This window comes from Corvus brachyrhynchos, unplaced genomic scaffold (genome assembly GCF_000691975.1).
Source record: "Corvus brachyrhynchos isolate BGI_N302 unplaced genomic scaffold, ASM69197v1 scaffold91, whole genome shotgun sequence".
Taxonomy (NCBI): domain Eukaryota; kingdom Metazoa; phylum Chordata; class Aves; order Passeriformes; family Corvidae; genus Corvus; species Corvus brachyrhynchos.
Window position 1 is genome coordinate 461,946 of NW_008236442.1, and position 20,357 is coordinate 482,302.

At 40.9% G+C, this 20,357-nt stretch overlaps 1 protein-coding gene across 1 annotated transcript in view; it reads left to right on the plus strand.

Moving 5' to 3' along the window:
- The window catches only part of PTPRG (protein tyrosine phosphatase, receptor type G), a gene marked incomplete at its 5' end in the record, with an annotated part of 316,509 nt that overhangs the window by 125,696 nt on the left and 170,456 nt on the right, over window positions 1-20,357 (plus strand). The window contains 2 exons of the mRNA XM_017747149.1: window positions 1,091-1,270; window positions 6,658-6,806. Of these exons, the coding sequence (XP_017602638.1) occupies window positions 1,091-1,270; window positions 6,658-6,806 (329 nt within the window). The remainder of the gene's footprint in view (window positions 1-1,090; window positions 1,271-6,657; window positions 6,807-20,357) is intronic.

A 20,357-nucleotide genomic window follows, 5' to 3' on the forward strand; every position in this document is an offset into this window, starting at 1 on the left:
CTGCTGAATAGACCTACTGACTGTGTAGTTCAGAGGTGTGACATCAGGGCTCTCAGGAGAGCAGAGTTCAACTCTGGGTTGTAACTTGGTTTTGGTAGTTGAACCTGGGCAAATTGCTTCCCTTCTCAGCTATCAATTTCCCTGTCTTTACATGAGAATAATGTAGCTGATTTCTGCTGTAAAGCACTTCAGGAACGGCGGGCAACAAGTGCTTTACAATAAATCTGTGCTGTTATTTCAGGATCTTAAACCACTGTTTGCACTCATAGAAAGAACTCAGTCTCTGTTAGTAGAACTTAAGGGTTGGAGAGGGAGGTCATAAGAAAAATTTGAAATTCATTTTTGATCTTTCTAAGTGTGGTGCTGAGGGTCCCCGGTGTTCTAGTGCATCTAGGGCTGATATGTGGTGTGGATGACAAGGTCTTTGTCTCAGACCTTTTATTTTTCCACATTATTTTAATTGTTCACCAAAACCAGAAAACTCATGTAAGAATAGCAACAAAATAAATTTACAGTGTATTCCTGACAGGTCATTGTGCTGTTTACTTCTTCCAGAGTAATTTTTTTTTTCCATTGTTGTCTTCTTCAAATTTACTAACATACGTTTAGTTTAATTCTTTCTTTTAATCTTTTCTGGCTTCAAAGCTCTGAAAGAAATGAGTTCATCAATAACGATCATATTATCTAAGTGTAGTATTGCAAGAACACAAGTTAATGCTGTTAATATAACTTGTCCATAGTGAAAAGATAAACTATACAGTAATACATTAAGGCTGGAGCTTTAGGGAAGTTCCTGTAGCAACATGGTAATTGATAACATATGCATAAGAGGAGCTTGGGAACTGCAGAGAATTTTATAGAATAGTAGTTTTTTAAAAAGGCCATTGTTCATTACTGCTAGAGGCAAAGTTGGAACACGGCACAAAGCCAAAGGATTTCATTCTCCTCATAAGTTTACAAGTCTTAACCTCTTTCAAATGTGGGAATTGTAACTGTGGTGGAGTTACCTGGGGAGCTTAAGTGCTTTAGCCTCACACTTTATCCAACGCTGTTGAGCCACTGGGATGTTGACATTGGTGTTTTTTAACAGGTACCTATGGTCCTGAGCATTGGGTGACTTCCAGCGAGAAGTGTGGGGGTTCTCACCAGTCTCCCATAGACATCACAGACCACCTGGCCCATGTTGGAGATGAGTATCAAGAGCTGCAGCTGGATGGTTTTGACAATGAATCTTCAAACAAGACTTGGATGAAAAACACAGGAAAAACAGGTATGTTCTCTTCTGCTTGTCTCCATAGCCTGCCGTCAGTCAATTAAAAATTCAAGCCATGTTTCACCCTCCTCCTTTTTCATTGTTCTGTTGCTTGGGTTTTGTGGCATTTTTTTTAAATGTAATTTTTCAGTAGGAGCCAGCTGCCTCTGTCTCTGCATTCTGTGCAGAGCTAGTTCTGCAGATTGAGTTTAAGGGGCTTCTTTTTAAGGGCTGCTCTTTTTTTTTGGTGGTGTTTTTCTTTTTGTTCTCAGTCTAAACTAATTCTCTCAGTAGTCAGTTATTCCTCAGAATAAAAGGCAGTGTAAGAGTTTCAAGGTGTAACCTTGAATTATCAGCTTTGGGAGGCTGTAACACCTAATCCAAAAGAATGCTGAGATGCAGGGCTCAGGGGGAAGGAAAGGGGAAGTCTTAGAAATTGGAAGATTTTAGAGAAGAAAGAGCAATAACTGCTCAGAGTAGTGGGGGCTTATTAATGTGTTTCTGATATGATTATAGCACAGTGTTCTTCACTGAACTGAATCCTTTTCTGCTCTGTCTGTTCTGGCTTTTAGAGAAAAAAGAGCAGGCATGAGTACTGCTTATTTTTACCAAAACAGTTCAATGAAAGGTCAAGGTTGATTTATATGCAAAGCCACGTGCATTTGATTACTCTTTAATTCTAAAAACGTAAAAAGCAGAAATTATAAGGCCACTCTCTTCATTTGACAAGGTCAAGTATTTTTAGGGAATTGGATTAAACCACTAATTAATTCAATTTTATTTATTTGAAGTATATTTTTATCTTTATTAACATCTGACATGCATCTCTATAGTGCTCTCTGTACCATGTCCCCTGTTAAGAGGTCTGTTAGCAGCACCCAGGGCATGTACCTGCTCTGGAGTTGGTGGAACAGCTGTGCACACAGTGTGACCTCAGATACACCCATCAGCTCCAGGGCACTTCAGATCTGAGCCATGGCCTGGAGTCCAGCAAGCGCCTCAGATCCAGCTCCAGCAGTTCAGGATCTTAGCAGGAGCTATTGCCCCTCAGATTAAATGGAGTGGCAGACTGTGAGCCTGTTTTCTTTCACTGCAAAGCAAATCCAGTTAACATAAACCACCACCAAGCATAGCTGGGGGTTTTGCTGCATTACTGGGGTTTTTTTCCCAGCTTCATTGACAAGTGCTCCTGTTTGCTTTGAAATCCTGACTTTGTTGTGCTTGGTAGCAGCATGAGGTTCAGGCAAGGTTGAATGCTATGGAAATTTGGTGCTTAATTAATCTACTTGTGTTTTGCACCCTGCCCTTTATGGTCAGAGAGGCTGTTTGTGGTAATCAGTAATAAACATAATTAGACCATGAAAAAGTTATGGTGCTAATCTTCTAAGGAGGATGGATGTTAATGCTGTCCCATACATGTAAGAGTAACATTGCTGCATATATAATAGGAAACCATGTTAGAATCATAGAATCATTTAGGTTGTAAAAGACCTTTAAGAACATTGATTCCAGCCATTAACCCAGCACTGCCAAGGCCACCACTAAACTATGTCCCCATGTGCCACATCTACACATCTCTTAAATACCTACAGGGATGATGACTCCACCACTTCCCTGGGCAGCCTCTTCCACTGATTGGCAACCCTTTTGAAATTCTTTCTAATATTCAATCTAAACCTCCCCTGGCAACACTGGAGGCCATTTCTTTTTGTCCTGTCACTTGTTACCTAGGAGAAGAGACTGACCTCCACCTAGCTACAACCTCCTTTCAGGGAATTGTAGAGAGCAAGCAGGTCCCCCCTGAGCCTCCTTTTGCACAGGCTGAGCCCCCGCCAGCTCCCTCAGTGGTTCCTCATCAAACTTGTGCTCCAGACCTTTCCCTAGCTCCCATTCCCTTCTCTGGACACACTCCAGCCTCTCAATGTCCTTGTAGTGAAGGGCCCAAAACTGAACCCTGTGCCGAGTACAAGGGGACGGTCACTGCCCAGGTCCTGCTGGCCACACTATTACCAGAACCTTGTTCTGTTGAACTGAGAAGTGCCAGCAGATTTTCTGGTCTTGGCACAGTTGGCAATGAAAGCTGAACCTTCAGTCTTCCCTGCTGGGTGATTTTAGCACTGCTACTATATTTGATTTCCTCAGCCATTGGGGTATGGATTTTTGCTGACAAGTTATTGCTTCTCAGAGCAACAGTAACTGTCACTTTTCTTGGTAACTTACGGCCTTTTACTGGTAATGTGAAGACTCTTTTTGCCTTGCTGTCAGCCCTGATTTCTCCTGCTGAGCTCCTGACTCCTCCCTTGTTTTATCAAGTCCCATTCCTTTTCTTGGTTTTCTGACCTTTTGAAGAAACTTGCCTGGCATTAATTTTTAAGGTGGTAAGTGGTAGAGCAGCAAACCAAGTAGGATGTTTTGGCTTGTGGGTAGAAGATAGAGGTCGGCTGTGCCATAAATCGTGATGCATTTTGGCAGCAGAGTCTTGGAGCAGATGGCCACACAAGACCTTCATATTGCAGACTTACAGAGACAGTAAACTAAATAACTGTTTAAGAAATGGTGATGGATGTAGAGGGCATTTCTCAGCAATTAATGACTGGTTTAAAGAGACAGGGGTCCCTGGGAAAGCCAAAGGCCCTTAACCTTAATGCTCATTAACTGGCAGGAAATATGTTGCTTGGGTTACTGTTACTGCTGTAGGACCTAGTAATTTTTTTTATGATAGAACAATGAGTTATTTTTAGGCTCCGAGAGGTAATTCTATTTAGATTTGTTCTGCTCTTTTTTGTGTCCCCCCCCATATCAGGTAAAGGGCAGACCATGTACAGAAAACAGTGTTTCATTTAGAAAATGTAAATGGACTTTTTAATTCTCTGTCTTGACCAGAAATGCTTTTGTGCACAATTACATTGGCAAAGGCATTAATGTGGGTTTAATTTCATCACTAGAGTAGCTGGCCATAGTATTAAGTGCTAGAGATTACTTGGAGGATATACACGCATTTCACAGTTGTACTTGCATTAATTGTGTTCATACCAAGAACTTCTAAAATCACCTTCTGCTTAGAGAAACTTAAAATTTCTACCAGAAATATGTTTTTGTTAAGTATCTTTCCTATGTGATGTGCATCACTCTGGCTGGTTCTGACCATCAGAGCCACTCTGCTAGGGCAGGGGAAGAGCTGCATTGAGTCCAGGTTTATTCTTGCTCTCACAGGGGTGATGGGCATCCAACACCAGCCCTGAACCTGAAAATGACATCACACAATTGTGGTCCTGGTGGCTGCACACCACTTTGTTTGGGTTTGTAATCTCAATTAGATAGTATTTTAAATTAGTGGCTTTGGGGGTTGACTCCTTGCACTCTACAGAAATCCTGGGATTAAAGCAGTGGCTCCCAAAGCCCTGTAAGGTGATGGTTGGTTATTTCGGTCCTGAATACCAGGGGTCACAGAAAAAGGAGAGACGCTCCTGGCGGTAAGGGCATGCTGCTAAACTGGGAAGGTGATGGGAACGTGTCATACAGCCCAGCAGTGTAAGAAATACTGTAAAAGGAACAATTAGATGAACACTTCAGATTGTACATCCTCCTAATTATCCTTTTAATTATTCATCTAAAACAAGTGAAATGACCCCTGACAGAGCCATAAATTATTTGGGAACTATCAAATATTTATTAGATGCAACTGAATCACCACAGAGGTTTTAACAGATGCATTGCAAATCTGCTTTGCTGTATTCCTCATCTCCTACAATTTCATCTATGGAATTTGTAACTAATTGAATGAGATTTCTCACCATTTAAAATACTGCTGAGCTCATGGAAAACTTTTTAAGGGAGGTAGAGAGCAGTGGTACTTTCAGTCACTTATGTCTCACAGATTTGGTGTAAGCAGACAGTGACTACCAGCAGTACCCTGGCTGACACAGTCAGTATTCTATAGCCGGTTCTGCACCACCCATCCTCCTACATAAAGCACTTGGATGCAAAGGGAGTGCCAAAAGAAGCAGAAATCATGGAAGAAAACAGCCCCATGATTTTGCTGGGGCAGTTTAGAAACATCTGAACATCTCATACAATTTAACATTCAGATGGTTTTGACACAAACCGTTGAAAATTGAGCTGTGTGGAAAAATTGCCCCTGAGATGATGCTGCTGTAGCTCACTGTCAGTCCTCAGGGGAGGGCACAAAGCCTGGCCTGCAGCAGAACCTGCACTGAGTCACCAAGAGAGAAATAACTTTTATTTCACATGTAGCTTTTTTTGTTTTTTCAGCAGTGAATAAAATCCTCCTTCTTACATAATAAAATTGGATTTATATTAATGTGCCCGTTGTGATGACACAGTTGGCTTAAGAACAAAGAGAAATCCTTATGGGTTTTGCTATTTCCATTAAAAAAGAAAAAAAAAATCCAAAACCAACCCCACAACTTCAATCACAGGATTCTAGACACAGCAAGCACTGGTCTGCAATGACTTTTACAGAAATAAAATTTAAATTTTAGCTCTGTTTTTAAGCAAGGGTTTTGTGAGGGATGAGAAGAAAGAATTTTGTAGGGAGTAATTTTTAGGAATGGTGTGTATTAAAAACAGGAGATGCTGGAAAGGGAGGTGACCTTGTAGTGAGAGTAGCAGAAATGAATTTTTTGAAAGATGGAATCAGTTCTTGGTTGGACCACAGGCCTCCCTGTAACATGTACCGGCTTCCACCACACAATTCTGCCCTCTGTTTGAACCTATGGCTTTTATTGTTACATAAAATACAAAGGCTTTTGGAGGAAAGAGAATACAAAGAAGATCTTTCTGACCCTCATTGAATCACGTAATAATAATATCAGAGTTACTGTAATAAAACCCAGTTCTTATGGAGGATGTCTCATGAGTGGGTCTCAAAAATGTTGTGACTCTCCCTGTTTTACAGGGAGGAGGAGCAGGGGAGACTAAGGAAGGCACCCAGCATGTCCAGCAGTAGAGGTGGGACAGGGCACAGGGGTCCCCCACCAACAAAAAAGAGGAACTCCAAGAAACAGGAGACCCATTCTTTTCTTAATTTGAGATCTACAGACCTTGAGGCAGGGACCATGGTCAGCCATTACTCTCTGGAACTACATTAAACAGGTTTTGATGTAGTTTCCATTTAAATTTTAATCAAAGTCCAACAAGGAGGGCAAAATGTCCTTGAGAAATTTGGACTTTGGGATTTTCTATAGTCTGTGTAACTTCATAATCACTTCCAGAATTAGCCAGTATTACTTGCAGACCTCTTTTTTAAACACCCCCTGTAAAGAGGAAAATGATGACCCAACATTTTACTTGCATTAGAAGTATTCTGATATAATGAGCAAAAACTGTAACTGTTTCAGAAAAACTGTGCTAAGAGTTTCTTTCTCATTGTTCTGTATGTGCAGTTGCTATCCTGTTGAAGGACGATTATTTTGTCAGTGGTGCCGGGTTACCAGGCAGATTTAAGGCAGAGAAAGTGGAGTTTCACTGGGGTCAAAGCAACGGATCAGCTGGCTCTGAACACAGCATCAACGGCAAGAGGTTCCCCGTTGAGGTGAGTGTAAAGACATGTGCCTGTGTTCTCAGAGAAAACAAAATCAGAATGTATTGCTGTAGTTGGAGGCCACTGTGAAATAGGGCAATGTTCCTCTCAGTGAACATAGCAGTTTGCAGGCCCTTCCGGCCCTTGCAGCACTTTGTCCATCATCTCTCATGTGCTTCTGCAATATCAGCTCCGAGCTCTGCTTTGCTGGCCTTGCCAGCTCTCATGTCCCATGGGTTAAGTTGCAAACAGCCACTTTCCTCGTTTCTCCCATAAGCTTTCCATGTGTGGGAGGATCTCCTTACAAATACATCTACCGAGTGACCTCATTGTCCTCCAAAGCTTTCCTTTCCCATGACACTTAGAAACAAATAGCAGCGGTTTGGGAGCCATCGTGCTGAGACTGCTGTCTGTCATCAGAATTGCTTCCTTGCACACACAAGGCCTGACCTCTGCCTGGATTCAGCTGCTATCCCTTGCCTGGCACTAACAGGACCTCTCCATAGATCCGTGCAAACAGCTCTGCATTTGCATGTGCTGGAGCCGGCTGGGCCCGAGCCAGCCCCAGCCGACAGTGGCCCAGCTATCCTGGGAGCGAGGTACAGCCTCGCACACAGTGCCCTGGGAACACAGCCATGTCCAGAGCCAGAGCCAGAGCCAGGCACCTGTGTGCAGCTGAGTGCAGTGATGTGCCCCGAGAGTGCCAGCGCTGTCAGGCAGCCGGGTGTGGTCGGATCTTGGCTTGTGACCCATAGCCCCAGGTCGCTCTGTCCTCACTGCAGTGTTTTCTGTGTCAACGGAGTTTGTTGATACTTTTCATTCGATAGTCAAGGTTTTGCATGGTGAGATAAACAAGATGTTATCTGGGATTACCTTTGCCTGTGAGTAAGCAGATATGCAGTTCCCAAGTAGTGGTTCCTGAGCAGGTTGCAGGAAGCTGCGCTTGCTTTCTCGGAAAGCTCATGGGTGAGCAGAAATGGTGGTCTTGGGACTTGATTTATCCCCCAGCTTGCCATAATTCATCACATGTGGCTTTAGCCAAGTCACGTTATCAGGAGGTGGGAATATGCTTCCAGACCTCAAAGGGAGGTTGTAATAGACTCTGGTGCATTATCAAAACTTCCAGTTCTCACCTGCCTGCTCAAAGTGCCTCATCACACAAGAATTAGAACCTGATTTTTGTCTCCAAATTGTGTACCTGTATGTTGGATTTTCTGAGAGGCAGGGATTTTATTTTTGTCTTTTTTTAATGAGCTTTTCCATTATCATCTTCTTGATGTAGCTGTGATTTCTCACAAGGGGCCACCCCTCGCAGATGGAGCAAAGGCCCAAATATTGTCATGCTGCCCTGTCTGTCTCAGTTGGCAATACTGGTATTTGTAAACCTCAGGAAGGTGCACTCAGGAAGTGTAGAGAGCCAGTCAACTCCTCCTCTGAAATTCTGGGGAGTGGAGGGGGTGAAAAACGTGGGCCTTCTTGTTTGCCTCAAAAATAGTATTTCCCCTTCAGAAACCCTTTCTTACGATCCCAAGACTGTTTGATGGTGGCTTGATGAATGGAAGCTGTGCCGGTTTGGCCAAATTTAGAAATATATCCTCTGATGAAAGGCAGGTTACAATCAGCCCTCCCCCACCAGGTTTGGGAAAAAATTGAATTTTCCTCAAAGGAAAGTGAAAGAGATGAAACTATTTATTTAACAAATACACAGGGAAAAAAAGACACTAATGCTAAATAATGAAACCTCTCATGGTAGAGAGAAAACCTGGGAAAATTTCAGAGTCCTTCTGTAGATCTCCCTCTCCCTCCTTGGAGCTGGGACAGGGTGGTGGGCCCACCTCCAGGGCCAAGGCCTCGGTGGAAAGTCCTCCCAATGTATTCTGATGTTGAAACTGTCCAGCAGAGAAAAGGGGAAAAAACGAAGTCCCAGGAAAACAAAAGTTCAACTCTCCAGAGGAAAAGGAGCTGAAAAACTGGCCAAAAGCTGGCTGGAAGGAAAGCAAGCCGGGTGCTTCCCTCTGCTCTCCCTCTCCTGCCCCAGCTGAACACAGAGAGACGTCTCTATCTCTGTGTGACCTTGAACAAGCTGCAAACTGCTTTGAAGAAGTTTTGCTCAGTTTTTCCTCCCCCCTTTCAGGCTCAGTTTAAAGGCATAGAAAGGCACAAAATTAATTCCTGGGCATAGGGCAGCAATATGGGATACACATCATAAAGTCACCCCAAGACAGAAGCTCTTGTACTTTGGAAATAAGCAAGTTCATAAGAAGTCATTTTCCTGCGGTTTAAATATTCTTCATTTCAGTTGTTTAGAATATAAACTTGAAAATTGTGGGGGGACTGCCTTGACCGCCTTTAGGAATTTATGTTGTTTGTTTATGAATGCTGAGCAAAATAAATTGCTGGATCAGATAGGTTTAGTGTTAATCCTAATAATTTCCAAATGATTTGTGTTTGTTGCAATGACATGGACCTATGGCCTTCCAAGGTAGGATGACATTAGCAGAATTCCCACAACCATTCCTTTACTTTTTTCTTGTAAAGAAAGAACAGTTTCCAAATCAAGCCTTTTCCTATTGTGATGGTATCTATCTCCTACACAAGAATTCTGACTTTCAGTCATGCGCTGCAAAGGATATCTATGGGTGGATTTTGGAGGGTCCAATAGGTCTAAGGTGATAATATTGAGTCTTTATTGCTGATAGATCCAAAAACCAGTCTAAATAGTTGGGATTAGACTTCTCAAACAGTAACTCCATGTGTATTCTCAGTGGGGCTTTTAATTTGTAATGCTAATTGTAGTGCAGCTTGCAACTGTCTGATGCAACCCCAACTGCCTGATGCTGGGAGGTCTGTGCCAAAAACACTCCACTTCATTTGAGAAATAGCATTTCTAGGGAGGGTGTAGAAAGGATAAACCAAAATTCTATCCTACAGAAAGCAAAGCCTAAATCATTCTGATTATTCTGAGCCCATGGACACAGGAGAAGCTTACAGGAGTGTGTAGGTATTGGCATTCCAGGTCTGCAGCCGTTACAATGGAAATGCAGCTGAAAGGAAATGTGTTCTAAGTCTTAATTTTGCAACCAGATGTGGACTATGCAAAACCCATTAGTTCCAAAGCACATCCCAAGGGAACACAGACAGATCAGCTTTCATCCATAGAATGAGGTCTGTGCACATTAAGTTTAGAAGTTTTTTCCTCTGGGAAACAAAGTGCTTGCTGGTAGTCTGTTTTTCTTGAAGAGGATACAGAAACTAATTAGAAATGTCAGATATAATACAGAGCATTATTGTTTGACCATGTTGTTTGGTTTTTATTATTACAACTAAAGTGTCAGATGGTAAGGCTGTCTATGTTAATTGGTTTCCTTCATTGAAGCCCATCTGGATCATATTTTTTTATGATTTATGTGTTAAATTAGTTGGTAAGATATATGAGAATATCCTTTTGTTTCCTGCTTTAAAGGGATGTTGGATCAAAGGCGTATTATCTTGCAGTACTTTTATGTAGCATATTATGATTCCTTTTTAAACTATGGCACATGTAATGGTATTCTTTAATTATGTGGTCTTGATTGCTTATTTATTGATTAGATTTTCCTTAGTGATACTTGATCTTTATGAAGCCATTACAAGCTTGGCTTCCTCTGAAGCAGCATTCATGAACAGGGATGTCCAAGTGCTTCAAACTTCCACATACATCCAGATTGATACCAGGCCTGGTCAGCATTCACTAGAAGCTTCTTCTTCCCCTCTTTCTTGCCACTTTACAAGCAGTATCTGAGTGAGGCCAGGAAGTAGTGCTGTGATGCTGAAGATTAAAGTGATACCATTAGTGTAGTGCTGTGTGAGTGGAGTGTGAATCCTAATGAGGACATGGGCTCTGTGCCAGTTTAGAAAAAGGTTCTCTTTTCTCTTTTTTTTTTTTTTTAAGTTAAGAACAGTTTTTAATGTTGCATTTTCTAAATTTTAATGAGTTGCTGACTCCTTTGTATTTTGTTATTGTTCTTCTCCACTGTAATTCCTCAGGTTTTTCTTTTTCTTTCTGAAGCTGCAACAATATAAGTGGACATGCAAACACTAGAAACCACTTAAATGGAAAAGTGACAAAATTAAAATAAAGAAGATGAGCTTCCCTCAGGCCAGGAGAGAACCCAAGTTCCCCTCATTAGAGCCAAGAGGAGTAATTGAAGCACTTTAATCTCCTGTGCCACCGAAACTGGTTCCCAGCAGCAGGCAGGGCTCACTGTGCTAGCTGGCTGCTCCGAAGGAAACCCAGTGCTTAATATTTCATAGCAAGTGAGGAGCTGACCTGGCAGTGCTCTGTGTGCTGCTGGAGTGAGGTACCACCATTCCAGAATAACAGTGAAGTTATTATTTTAATTTTTTCTTAGCTGCCTTGTAGTAATTTTTATGCAAAATGCTGCTTATTTCTGTGAAGAGCAGAAATCAGAAGAGTGATTTTAATCATGGCTGTGTTAATTTGATGTGAGCTTTGGCTGTTTATGAGCATTCCCTTTAATGGTGCTAATTGTCAGTTATAATGTGAACACCATTATACAGTACTATAAAGTAATTTATTTAGTAAATGAGAATCTTATTCCAAGGACCATACTGCAGTATGCCATAGAGACTTCATCCTTTTACTCTTACATGAACAAACTTGCACTTTTTAGGCTAAATTGCTTCTGAAAGAGCAATGTGATTTCATACCCACAAGTACCAACATGCATGTTTTTGGAAATCTCAAGTTCTTTTCCGTTAAAAAAAAAAAAAAACCAAAAAAAAAAAAAAAAAAAAAAAAAAAAAAAAAAAAAAAAAAAAAAAAAAAAAAAAAAAAAAAAGAAACACCAAACTGACAAAACCTCACAACAAACCATCCCAGCAGAAAATGAAGAGCTGACATGCTCTTACGTCAATTAACAAGCTTTTACATCATGTTTATGTGTTCACTTTATTAATTATTACAAAACAATCATTTGCATTAACAGCTCTCACTGCTCTTTAAGTGTGTTTCTTAGAAGACTTTCCAGGTTCTAATGGTGTCTTTGTTCTTGCTACTTCTTTGATTTTCTTCCTTTTCTTTTTGAATCTGCATACTGACATCTATGTGGTCTAGATCTACAATTAGTTGGTCTAATTTGAATGCTCAGATAACCCTGCCAAAGTTTATCACTGTGTGCTGTCCTACCTGTCATTATATTACTTAAATTCTGAGGGTTTATCACAGGCAGATGAAAATCAGTGTCATAAATGTAGAAGAAATGAGTGGGATTCAGTGCACAAAAATCTTTACTACAGGGAATAAACTGAGACTAGTTACTCAGTTTACTACGGGTTTTTTTGTTTTGTTTTATCCTGAATATTAAGGCTTTCTATTGCACCTGGAATCACCTACAGTATATATCCAGCCTTCTCTCCACTTGTGAATGGCAGGGAGTATTTACTTCATAATGTTAGAAATGGGACCATTTCTGTTTTGTAGTTTTAATCTTGGTGCAGTTGTGAGTCTATTTAGATTTGCACACACTTTATGGCATTAAATGATGAAAATATCACAGCATGTTCTCTTGGTATACAGGAGAGAACTAACACCCTGTATTTCAGCTGGGTTCATTATTTCTGGCATCCAGCATATCTGGGAATTGTAATTTTGCAAAGATCTCTCATGCTGATTTCAAGCACAAGTAAAGATTAATTGTGGAACAGGGAGCCAGTGTTGGGTTTATTTCCGTCTATTTTGTTTACTCGTTGCTCTTCAAATTTCCATACCTCCATCTGGCAGGATGTAGCAAAGTAGAAGTCAAAAAATAATAGAGGGACCTAAAGAGGACCATTGGGAATATATCACAGTGAGAGACTATGACTGTCTGAAATAATTTTAGTGTAATATTCTCTCCAAGGACCAAATCCACACTTATAAAGGGATACTTGGAGCTCCCAGTGATTTTGATGGGAGATATACTGGTGAAACTCTGAGTGAGGATTTGGCTTCATACTCCTACTGTCTGTGCTGCAGAGTGCCCAGGGAATTTAGCATGCTCGGCATATTCCATCTGCATTTCTTACAGCAGCCCTGACTTAATCATTCAGACAAGGAAAAGGCTTGGGGATTTTCTCATTTAATTTCTTTTTCTTAAAAATTACACTTAGCATGGGTGGTTTTTTTGTTTTCTTACAGTTTTCTCTCTCTCCTTTCCCCACAGTCTTCAAGAGTCCAGACAGCCATAAAATAAACATACAATATGCTAAAAAGCCACATTTGCATTTCTGTCTTACCTAAAAAGCCCAGTCTACATCTCCATCTTATCTCCAGTAAAGTAAGATTTCATTCCAGGAGTCTCTAGGCTTTACTCCTTTTTGCTCTTCACTGCTTTTAAATCTTGTTCAAGTTTCTCATTGTCAGGAAAGCAGTGTATCATAATTTTAAAAGCATAAAATGGATGGATATATTGAACACATGGCTGAGTTTCCATCTTGTTTCACTGTGAGTAGTGAAAATTAAACACCATCTTATCACTGTCTGGTTTACTGTTTTATTTTCCTTAGTGTAGCTGGTACACTGCCTCCTCTCAGTCGTCTTTAGTGTCTCCCATATATTGACAGGAGAATCAGTTGAGACTTTAATTAATGACTTTATTGTAATCAAGGTTCCATTTTAGTGCAGAATGCTCCATCTTGTAGTAGTGAAATATTTAGTCTCCATCTGGCTGATCTTTTCTGTGAATGTCCCATGATAATTAAGAAGAAACAGGAGAGGATGGTCTGAAATTAAATATGTTCAGTGGAGTGGTTAGTGTATCCTGGGACTGTACGTGTAGAGACTCAGACAAAATTTAGGAATGGAAAAGCAGTTTGGTCTTATGGCTGCATCTTCCTGCCGTCTACCAGGCCTCAGTATTTCTAGAGTGAATTACAAATGTTACAATGCTTCCAGAGTTTTATTTTGAAATAACTCTCCAGTAGCATGAATCAGAGATAACTCTTTTCATGGTGGCTGGGAATGTCCTGCTTTCCCCAAAGGATTTTGACTGACTTGTAGAAAAGGTCAGAGGCAGTAGCACTACACTGCAATTACAGTATGTTAATGATGAGCTAAGAGTTGTACATTCTTCTTAATGTAAGTCCCTGATTTTCTACATGATGAATTGGAATCTGGAAAGACTGACAAAGGAGAAGGAGGATCAGATGGGGTGAAAATAAGAGATAAGAGGCTGACAGCCAGCTCGTTGTAAAGGAGAGTTATTTTGAATAGGAGAAAAAATCAATACAAAGGTTGGAGAATTTGACAGAGTTGTAAGAGCTACTTTAATAAAAGGTAGCAGATTCAATAGGATTGTTACTTGAAATGTAGGATTGTCTGAGTTGGAAAATGGGACTGTCTCTTCCCCAGCTGTAAAGGTGAGCTCTGCATGCTGAGCTCCCTGGGTACTTCAGCAACTGGATTTACTGGCATTTGCTCTGGGCACTCAGTGTGATAAAAAAGGGGGGAAAATATGTAGGGGAGCTTACTAAATTCTGTTCTTCTGGAAAAGTTACTTGATTATAGCAGGAGAAGGAAGAGGACAACAGGTGATAGCTATTTCTGCTGCTTCAACATGTTAGGTAGCTGCCATGTGAGAGTGTCTAGCAGTCTCCTGCAAGGGAAGGTGGTTCTTTATGAGGAGGTGACTTCATTTGGTTCTGGCTGTAAGGAACAGGACTTTGATGGACTTGAAAGGATGTTTAGCATGAGCTGTTCTCTAACACATTCATGTCAGCTTCCTTTCCCCAGCAGTGATGGTGAGAGGTGAGTGCAGGTAGGGAAGCTATCCACTGAGGCTTTCTAAGCTGGGTTAGAGTTGAGGTGAGGAGTCAGCTGAACCTCAGCATCAAACACATCTTGGACAGAAGCACTGCATCACTTAGTGTGGCTAGAAAAGGGGGCTTCAGCAATGCTGCAAAAGAAACTTGTTCCTGCAACTATTAAAGGGCTGTTTGATTACTCTCAGTAGAAATGGCCATTTCAGTCTTAAACAGGGATCAAGTTTTCAAGAATTGCTCATAGCTTTCGAAGTTTGGGAACTTAATGCCCAAAGGCAATTTTTTCAGGTTCCAGTGCACAGCCATGAAGCACATGAGGCTTACAGGGAGGGGAGCTGCAGGTCCCTCAAGTGTGTCTGGGCTGTGGGCTCTGAGCACTAGTACAGGTGCACACCCCATGCTGTGCCAGGCTGGCTCCACACGAGGGTCCTGGCATGTTGGTTAGAAACATGTGAAGCTTAATAAGTGCTCAGCACAGCCCCTTTCTGCCGGGCAAATCCAGCAGTCTTTGGGATGTCTTCTGCTGGAGATGTGTGATCCTTCATGATTATCCCAATAGACCCTCTGGAAATAACAAAGAGAGATAATATTTAGGTGCATGAGGGATAAAAGAAACGTTGCACAGATATGTTAAGAAGCAATAATGTTTCCTTGGCACACAAAAAGATCAAAACCTTAATGTGGTTAATGGGCTGGTGAGTAGCTGTCAGCCAGTATTTCCCATGGAAGTCATTTCACTGGGATTCAATCAGAATAGATTTCACTAAGGTTAATCATGATTTAAGGCAGCAAGCAGGAAATTATAAAAAATATCTATTATACTGATACTTTACTGATTGCATTTTACTTCTTTTGGATTTTGTTTGGGTTTTTTTTCCCTGAAGAATTCTAAACAGTTGCTATAATTTTGTGCCAAGAGAATGTCAGACATCCCAAGCTACGTCAGACATGTTTTTTGCTGTGAGAAAATTCAATACATTTATTCAGACACTTTTTTTTTTTTTTTTTTAATCACATGTTAAAGAACTGCATTGTAAGGGATGACGATCAAAAGCTTGTGTAAACGAGAAAGGAAGATGCATCTTCTTGTCTGGTTATTTGTGTATCCAAAAAAGGTTTTCATTAGAACTGATTTTCCAGTGCAGGTCACCAGAAGACTTTTTAATTCTAAGGGGGAACAAGGCTGTGAAATACATTCACTGTGGACTATTTACCTTCTTACCCTTTTACCTGAATCCCTTTGCAGTTTCTTATATTGAATCTAAAAGCTCTTTGGGACAAAGACTATCTCTTTGCTGGGTTTGTGCAGCACTTGCCCCAGAGGGATTCCTGCTCTGGGATACAGCAGTGCTGCTGCTGTAACTGCAGGGTTGCAGGGATTAATTGCTATAGTTTTTTCTAGTATAAAGTATTACATGATGTTAGAGATCAGGCAGCAATATGAGCATAGTCCTTGTTATTTCCCCAGTTCAAAGGCACTGTATTTCCAGACAAGATGGGAAGGTTAACTGAAGTTGAAAAAGGATCTAAAACACAGCTAGAGTTTACTGTCTGGTAGAAATGAAATAAAAATCAAGTTGTTGGAAACAAGAAAAAAATGTGTGTGTTTGCTTATGCTTTGAGACTCTTGTCTTCTGTAAAGAAAAAACAATTTGGCGAAAATAGTTGTATCCCTGAATATGTGTTCTCTTGCTTCCTGTTTCTCTACATGGCTTAATAAGAAAAATTCTTTATTCCCTAAATAGTTGGGCTTTTCAGCACATTCCACAAAAGGCCAATAGTGCCCTTTTCTATCACTGTCCCATCTAGGCTGGCTGTCCATAGAAGGGGCTTTCCTTTATCCTCTGGCTTCAGAGAGGAGGCAAAGTGGGCTGGTATTTCCAGGAAATGCCTGCAGCTGCCTTCAGTGTTCACTGCCTTTTTTAGCATATCCCACAAAGACACTTGGCTATTGTTGGCCATTGACCATTCAGTAGAGTTTTTATATAAAACATAGCTCTGATATACACATGTGTAAGAAATACAAATTTAGGCTTCCCACCGGAGCTAGAAATACTGTTACCAGGTGGGAAAGAGCTTTTCCCCCTACAATGGGCTAACAGTTCTTTAATGGTTTATTCAAGCACAGAAAATGGCACCTGGTCTGCCAAAAGAGCATTAGTTTCTCCAGACGTGACTGTGTCCAGGAAAGGAGGATTGAGAGTGTTTCCCTAATAAATTAGGGATGAATCATTCTTCTCTGGGGCTGGGGGCAAATTTGACTTTTTACATGCTCTTGGACACGAAATGTAGGGTGGAGAAGCAAACTTACTTGAGAATTTAAAGCATGCATTAGTACAACATCGATCACACATTTGTTATGAAAGGGAGAGAGAGATCTTAGGGATTTGATCATGCCATAAATGGATGAAATTTCTTCAATTTTGTCATTTTTGCCCTTATATACGTTTTTACTACATTCTGTGTTTTGAAGTTCAGAACTGCAATGGTGCTTTTGTTTGCTCTGTACCTTAACCAGACTGCTGTAAGGGTAATTTTAGTTGATTTTTATACCTACATAAAGCCCTTCCATTCTTTCAGGGTGGTAATGCCTACAAATAAGATAACAAATTCAATACTCAATGCCTGCATGCAGTGCTCAAGGGGTTTTCAAAGAGTAGCGGGTTTAACATTTTAAAATGCAGAACTACCCTCAGATGAGTAGTCAAAATTACAAAATTCATTTGAAAAGAAGAGGAAAGCCTCTTTTGCTTAATTTCTCATCAACTTTGGTTGAGGGGGGAATTCTGTGCTCCTTTCTCTGTGGTCTCTATAATCCTAGGGAAGGTTAGTGCTCTTGAGGGAGAGGGTGGCTTGCTGAGAGTTGAGTGACACATTTGGTCTTGAGGTGGCATGTTCTAGACAGGACAATAATATCTCTTAAGAATTGTCATTACATCCAGTTCAAAATAGGAGATAGGCAATTAGAGGGCAGTTTTGAAAAAGATTCATTTGAAATTCTTTGCTTGAGAGCTCTCGTTCTGTTTGGGAGGCAGGAATGTGAGCACTCACTTAATGAGCTACGTTCAAAAGATGAAATTTCAAGTGAGTAAAAGTAAAACCCAGTATTTCCTGAACATAAATTGAGTCACCCATCCTGAAATCTGTAGTCATGTATTTCTCTTCAACCTCATCTAATATTCCCCTTGTTCCTTGTTTAACTAGGAAAAATGCAAGTACCTGAAGTAGAGACCTTCAAACATACCAGTCACTAATGTTAAAGCATGAGCTCTTTACTCAGTGAGGCTGGAAGCTACAGGCTGTTGTTGCTGGAATACCATTTCTGAAAGCCTGGTAGCCCTCCCACTGAACCATATGGTGATTTATCAGACAGTTTAGCAGTAGCAAGACCAAGACCCAAGTTGGTCAAGTCTGAAAATTCATATCCCTTATGTTGCTTCTGATAAAATGTTCCTGTTCTCTTCCTTTTGTAGCATTGTGAATGCGTATTGAGCTGTGTGTCCCCTGGAAGGGAATTGCTGTATTTCCAGGGTGCAGGATTACAGCATTACAAGGTGGTATTTCAAGAAACTGAAAAGATCTGTTTCTGGATTCTTGCAGCTCAAATGGCTGTTGTGTTGGTCCATTTTAAAGAAAAGAAATATGAAATATGCATGAACCATATGAAAGCTCAGATACAGCTCTCAACTCTGAGGAGTTTGAACATGAGACCATGTCAGAGGAAATTAATATTTTCTGTAGAGCATGCTCTTGTTTCAAAGAAAGCTTCCTAGCAAACCATTTTGGTTTGCTTAACACTTGCTATGCATGATCCCTGACATTATATTGCTGCACTATTAGAAGAGTTAGTTCAGATGTTTTCCCATCATACTTAAGTAAGGTAGCAGTGGAAAACATTCTGGTAACACTACAAGTCAGAAGCTGGAACTGAAAAGGGGTAGCAGGAGAGAAATAATTAGTAATGATAATTGTCAGGCCTTGACAACCTGGTGTGTCTTTCTAACAGTGAATGGATTCACCTGACACCCAGAGATAGCCATCAGATAATGGCACTCATAAGATCAATACATCAATACTTTATCCTTGAAACAGTATTTAAAGTCTGTTCTTAGGTTCATTTCTTCTCTAAAGTTATAGCAATCTGGGATTTGAGATAATGCATTCATTACAGCCTTATCGGACCTTCTTCATTTGCTGTATTTTAATGCGTCTGTGGTGATTGCTGAAGAAAGATGCCTAGTGAGCTTAATCTGCTTATGCTTTAAAAAGAAAGGATGTTCAGAAGATTAAAATGAGGCCTCATACTGAACAGGTTCAAGAGTTTGCAGTGCTCACAGTGGCAGGGAGTTTTGTGAAAGAGTTACTTCGAATTTAGAGCTTCCCTGATGCTGGCTCTGCTGACCTCATGGAGAGGGGAGGAGCGGGAGCTGGGCACAACAAAGATTTTGATTTTGTAGATGGAGATTGTGCCCAGGCTCTAATAATGCCAAATTATTGCTGGGTTAGACATGATGCTGCTTCTTTCTGTTAATGTTTCCTGCTGGTCCACATCTCTTCACATTGTGGGGAACTATTTGTGGGACTGTGATACACATTCCAGGACCCAGAAGTAGTGTGTGCATGGCTGAAATAATGCCCATGCAAATAAGTAACCTGCAGATAAGTATGGCAAGAGATTTAGGTCTGTTCCTCTTGAGTATACTCACCAGATTCCCGAACTGCATGTGTGTTGGATGAATTGAAATGGACTGGAAAATTTATTTTTGATGCTATCTGCTGTGAAGGACAGGAGATATTCAACAGGACAATATCGCTTCCCTGATTGCACCACATATATGTGCCATCTCTAGCAAGGGAGAAGCTCATGTTGAAAAAGACCTATTTATATCTAACAACATTACCAAAAAATCATTTTTGTGATAAAGACTGTAAAGATCAGTGGCTGCCCTCTGAGTTCCTGGGAGGAATTATTGTACCTTTGCCTCTTGTTATTGAGAAGTGCTTCACTGCAGGGCTGTTGCTGTCCCTGCTGTGCCACCACCGGCCTTGCTGGCAGGTGGAAAATTCAGCATTTTCAAAACCTGTGGGTTTTGGTCATTTTAAGAAGATTATGGCATGAAAGATGGAGGAGGAGATCAGAACTGGCAGGAAGCTGTGATTTGAATGGGACCTTTAATCTGACACATTATGTCCTTAAGAGAGGAGTTGGTCCCTGGTTTTGTTGACAGGTGTGGTGACAGCTTTGAGGGATGATAGGCACTTTGGTGAATTGCTAAATTGATTTGATAATCAGTAAGTGAGTTTGCTAAGAGCAGGTACTACATGCCTTTTTTGGGCCTTGGTTAACTTAGTGACAGCTTGTTTTAAATATACTAGACTAGAAGGCCGTAGTTTATTTTTCCCTTTCTTTTCTGGCAAGAGCCCTACATAGAGCCAAATAAAAGAAGCCATTTCTCCTCTTTGGCAGAAGATGACCAGACTTCGCTTTTACAAACAAGCTGCTCTCTCCACTTTCTCCAGATAGCAGTGACCATCATCAGCCACAAGTGTTTGTCCTCTCAATGTGGCTATAGCATTTCACCACCATTGCCTTCCCTAGACAGAGGGCGTCAGCTTTGCAGCAGCCTTTGACTCGCTCGGTGTTGCAGTGGGGATCCTGCAACACGCATATATCAAACCAGGAGTCCCGTGGAAAGGAAATATATATGGACAGACAGATTCTTGCTAGCTGTTTCAGAGATGTTTATTTCTCCAGCCGCATGG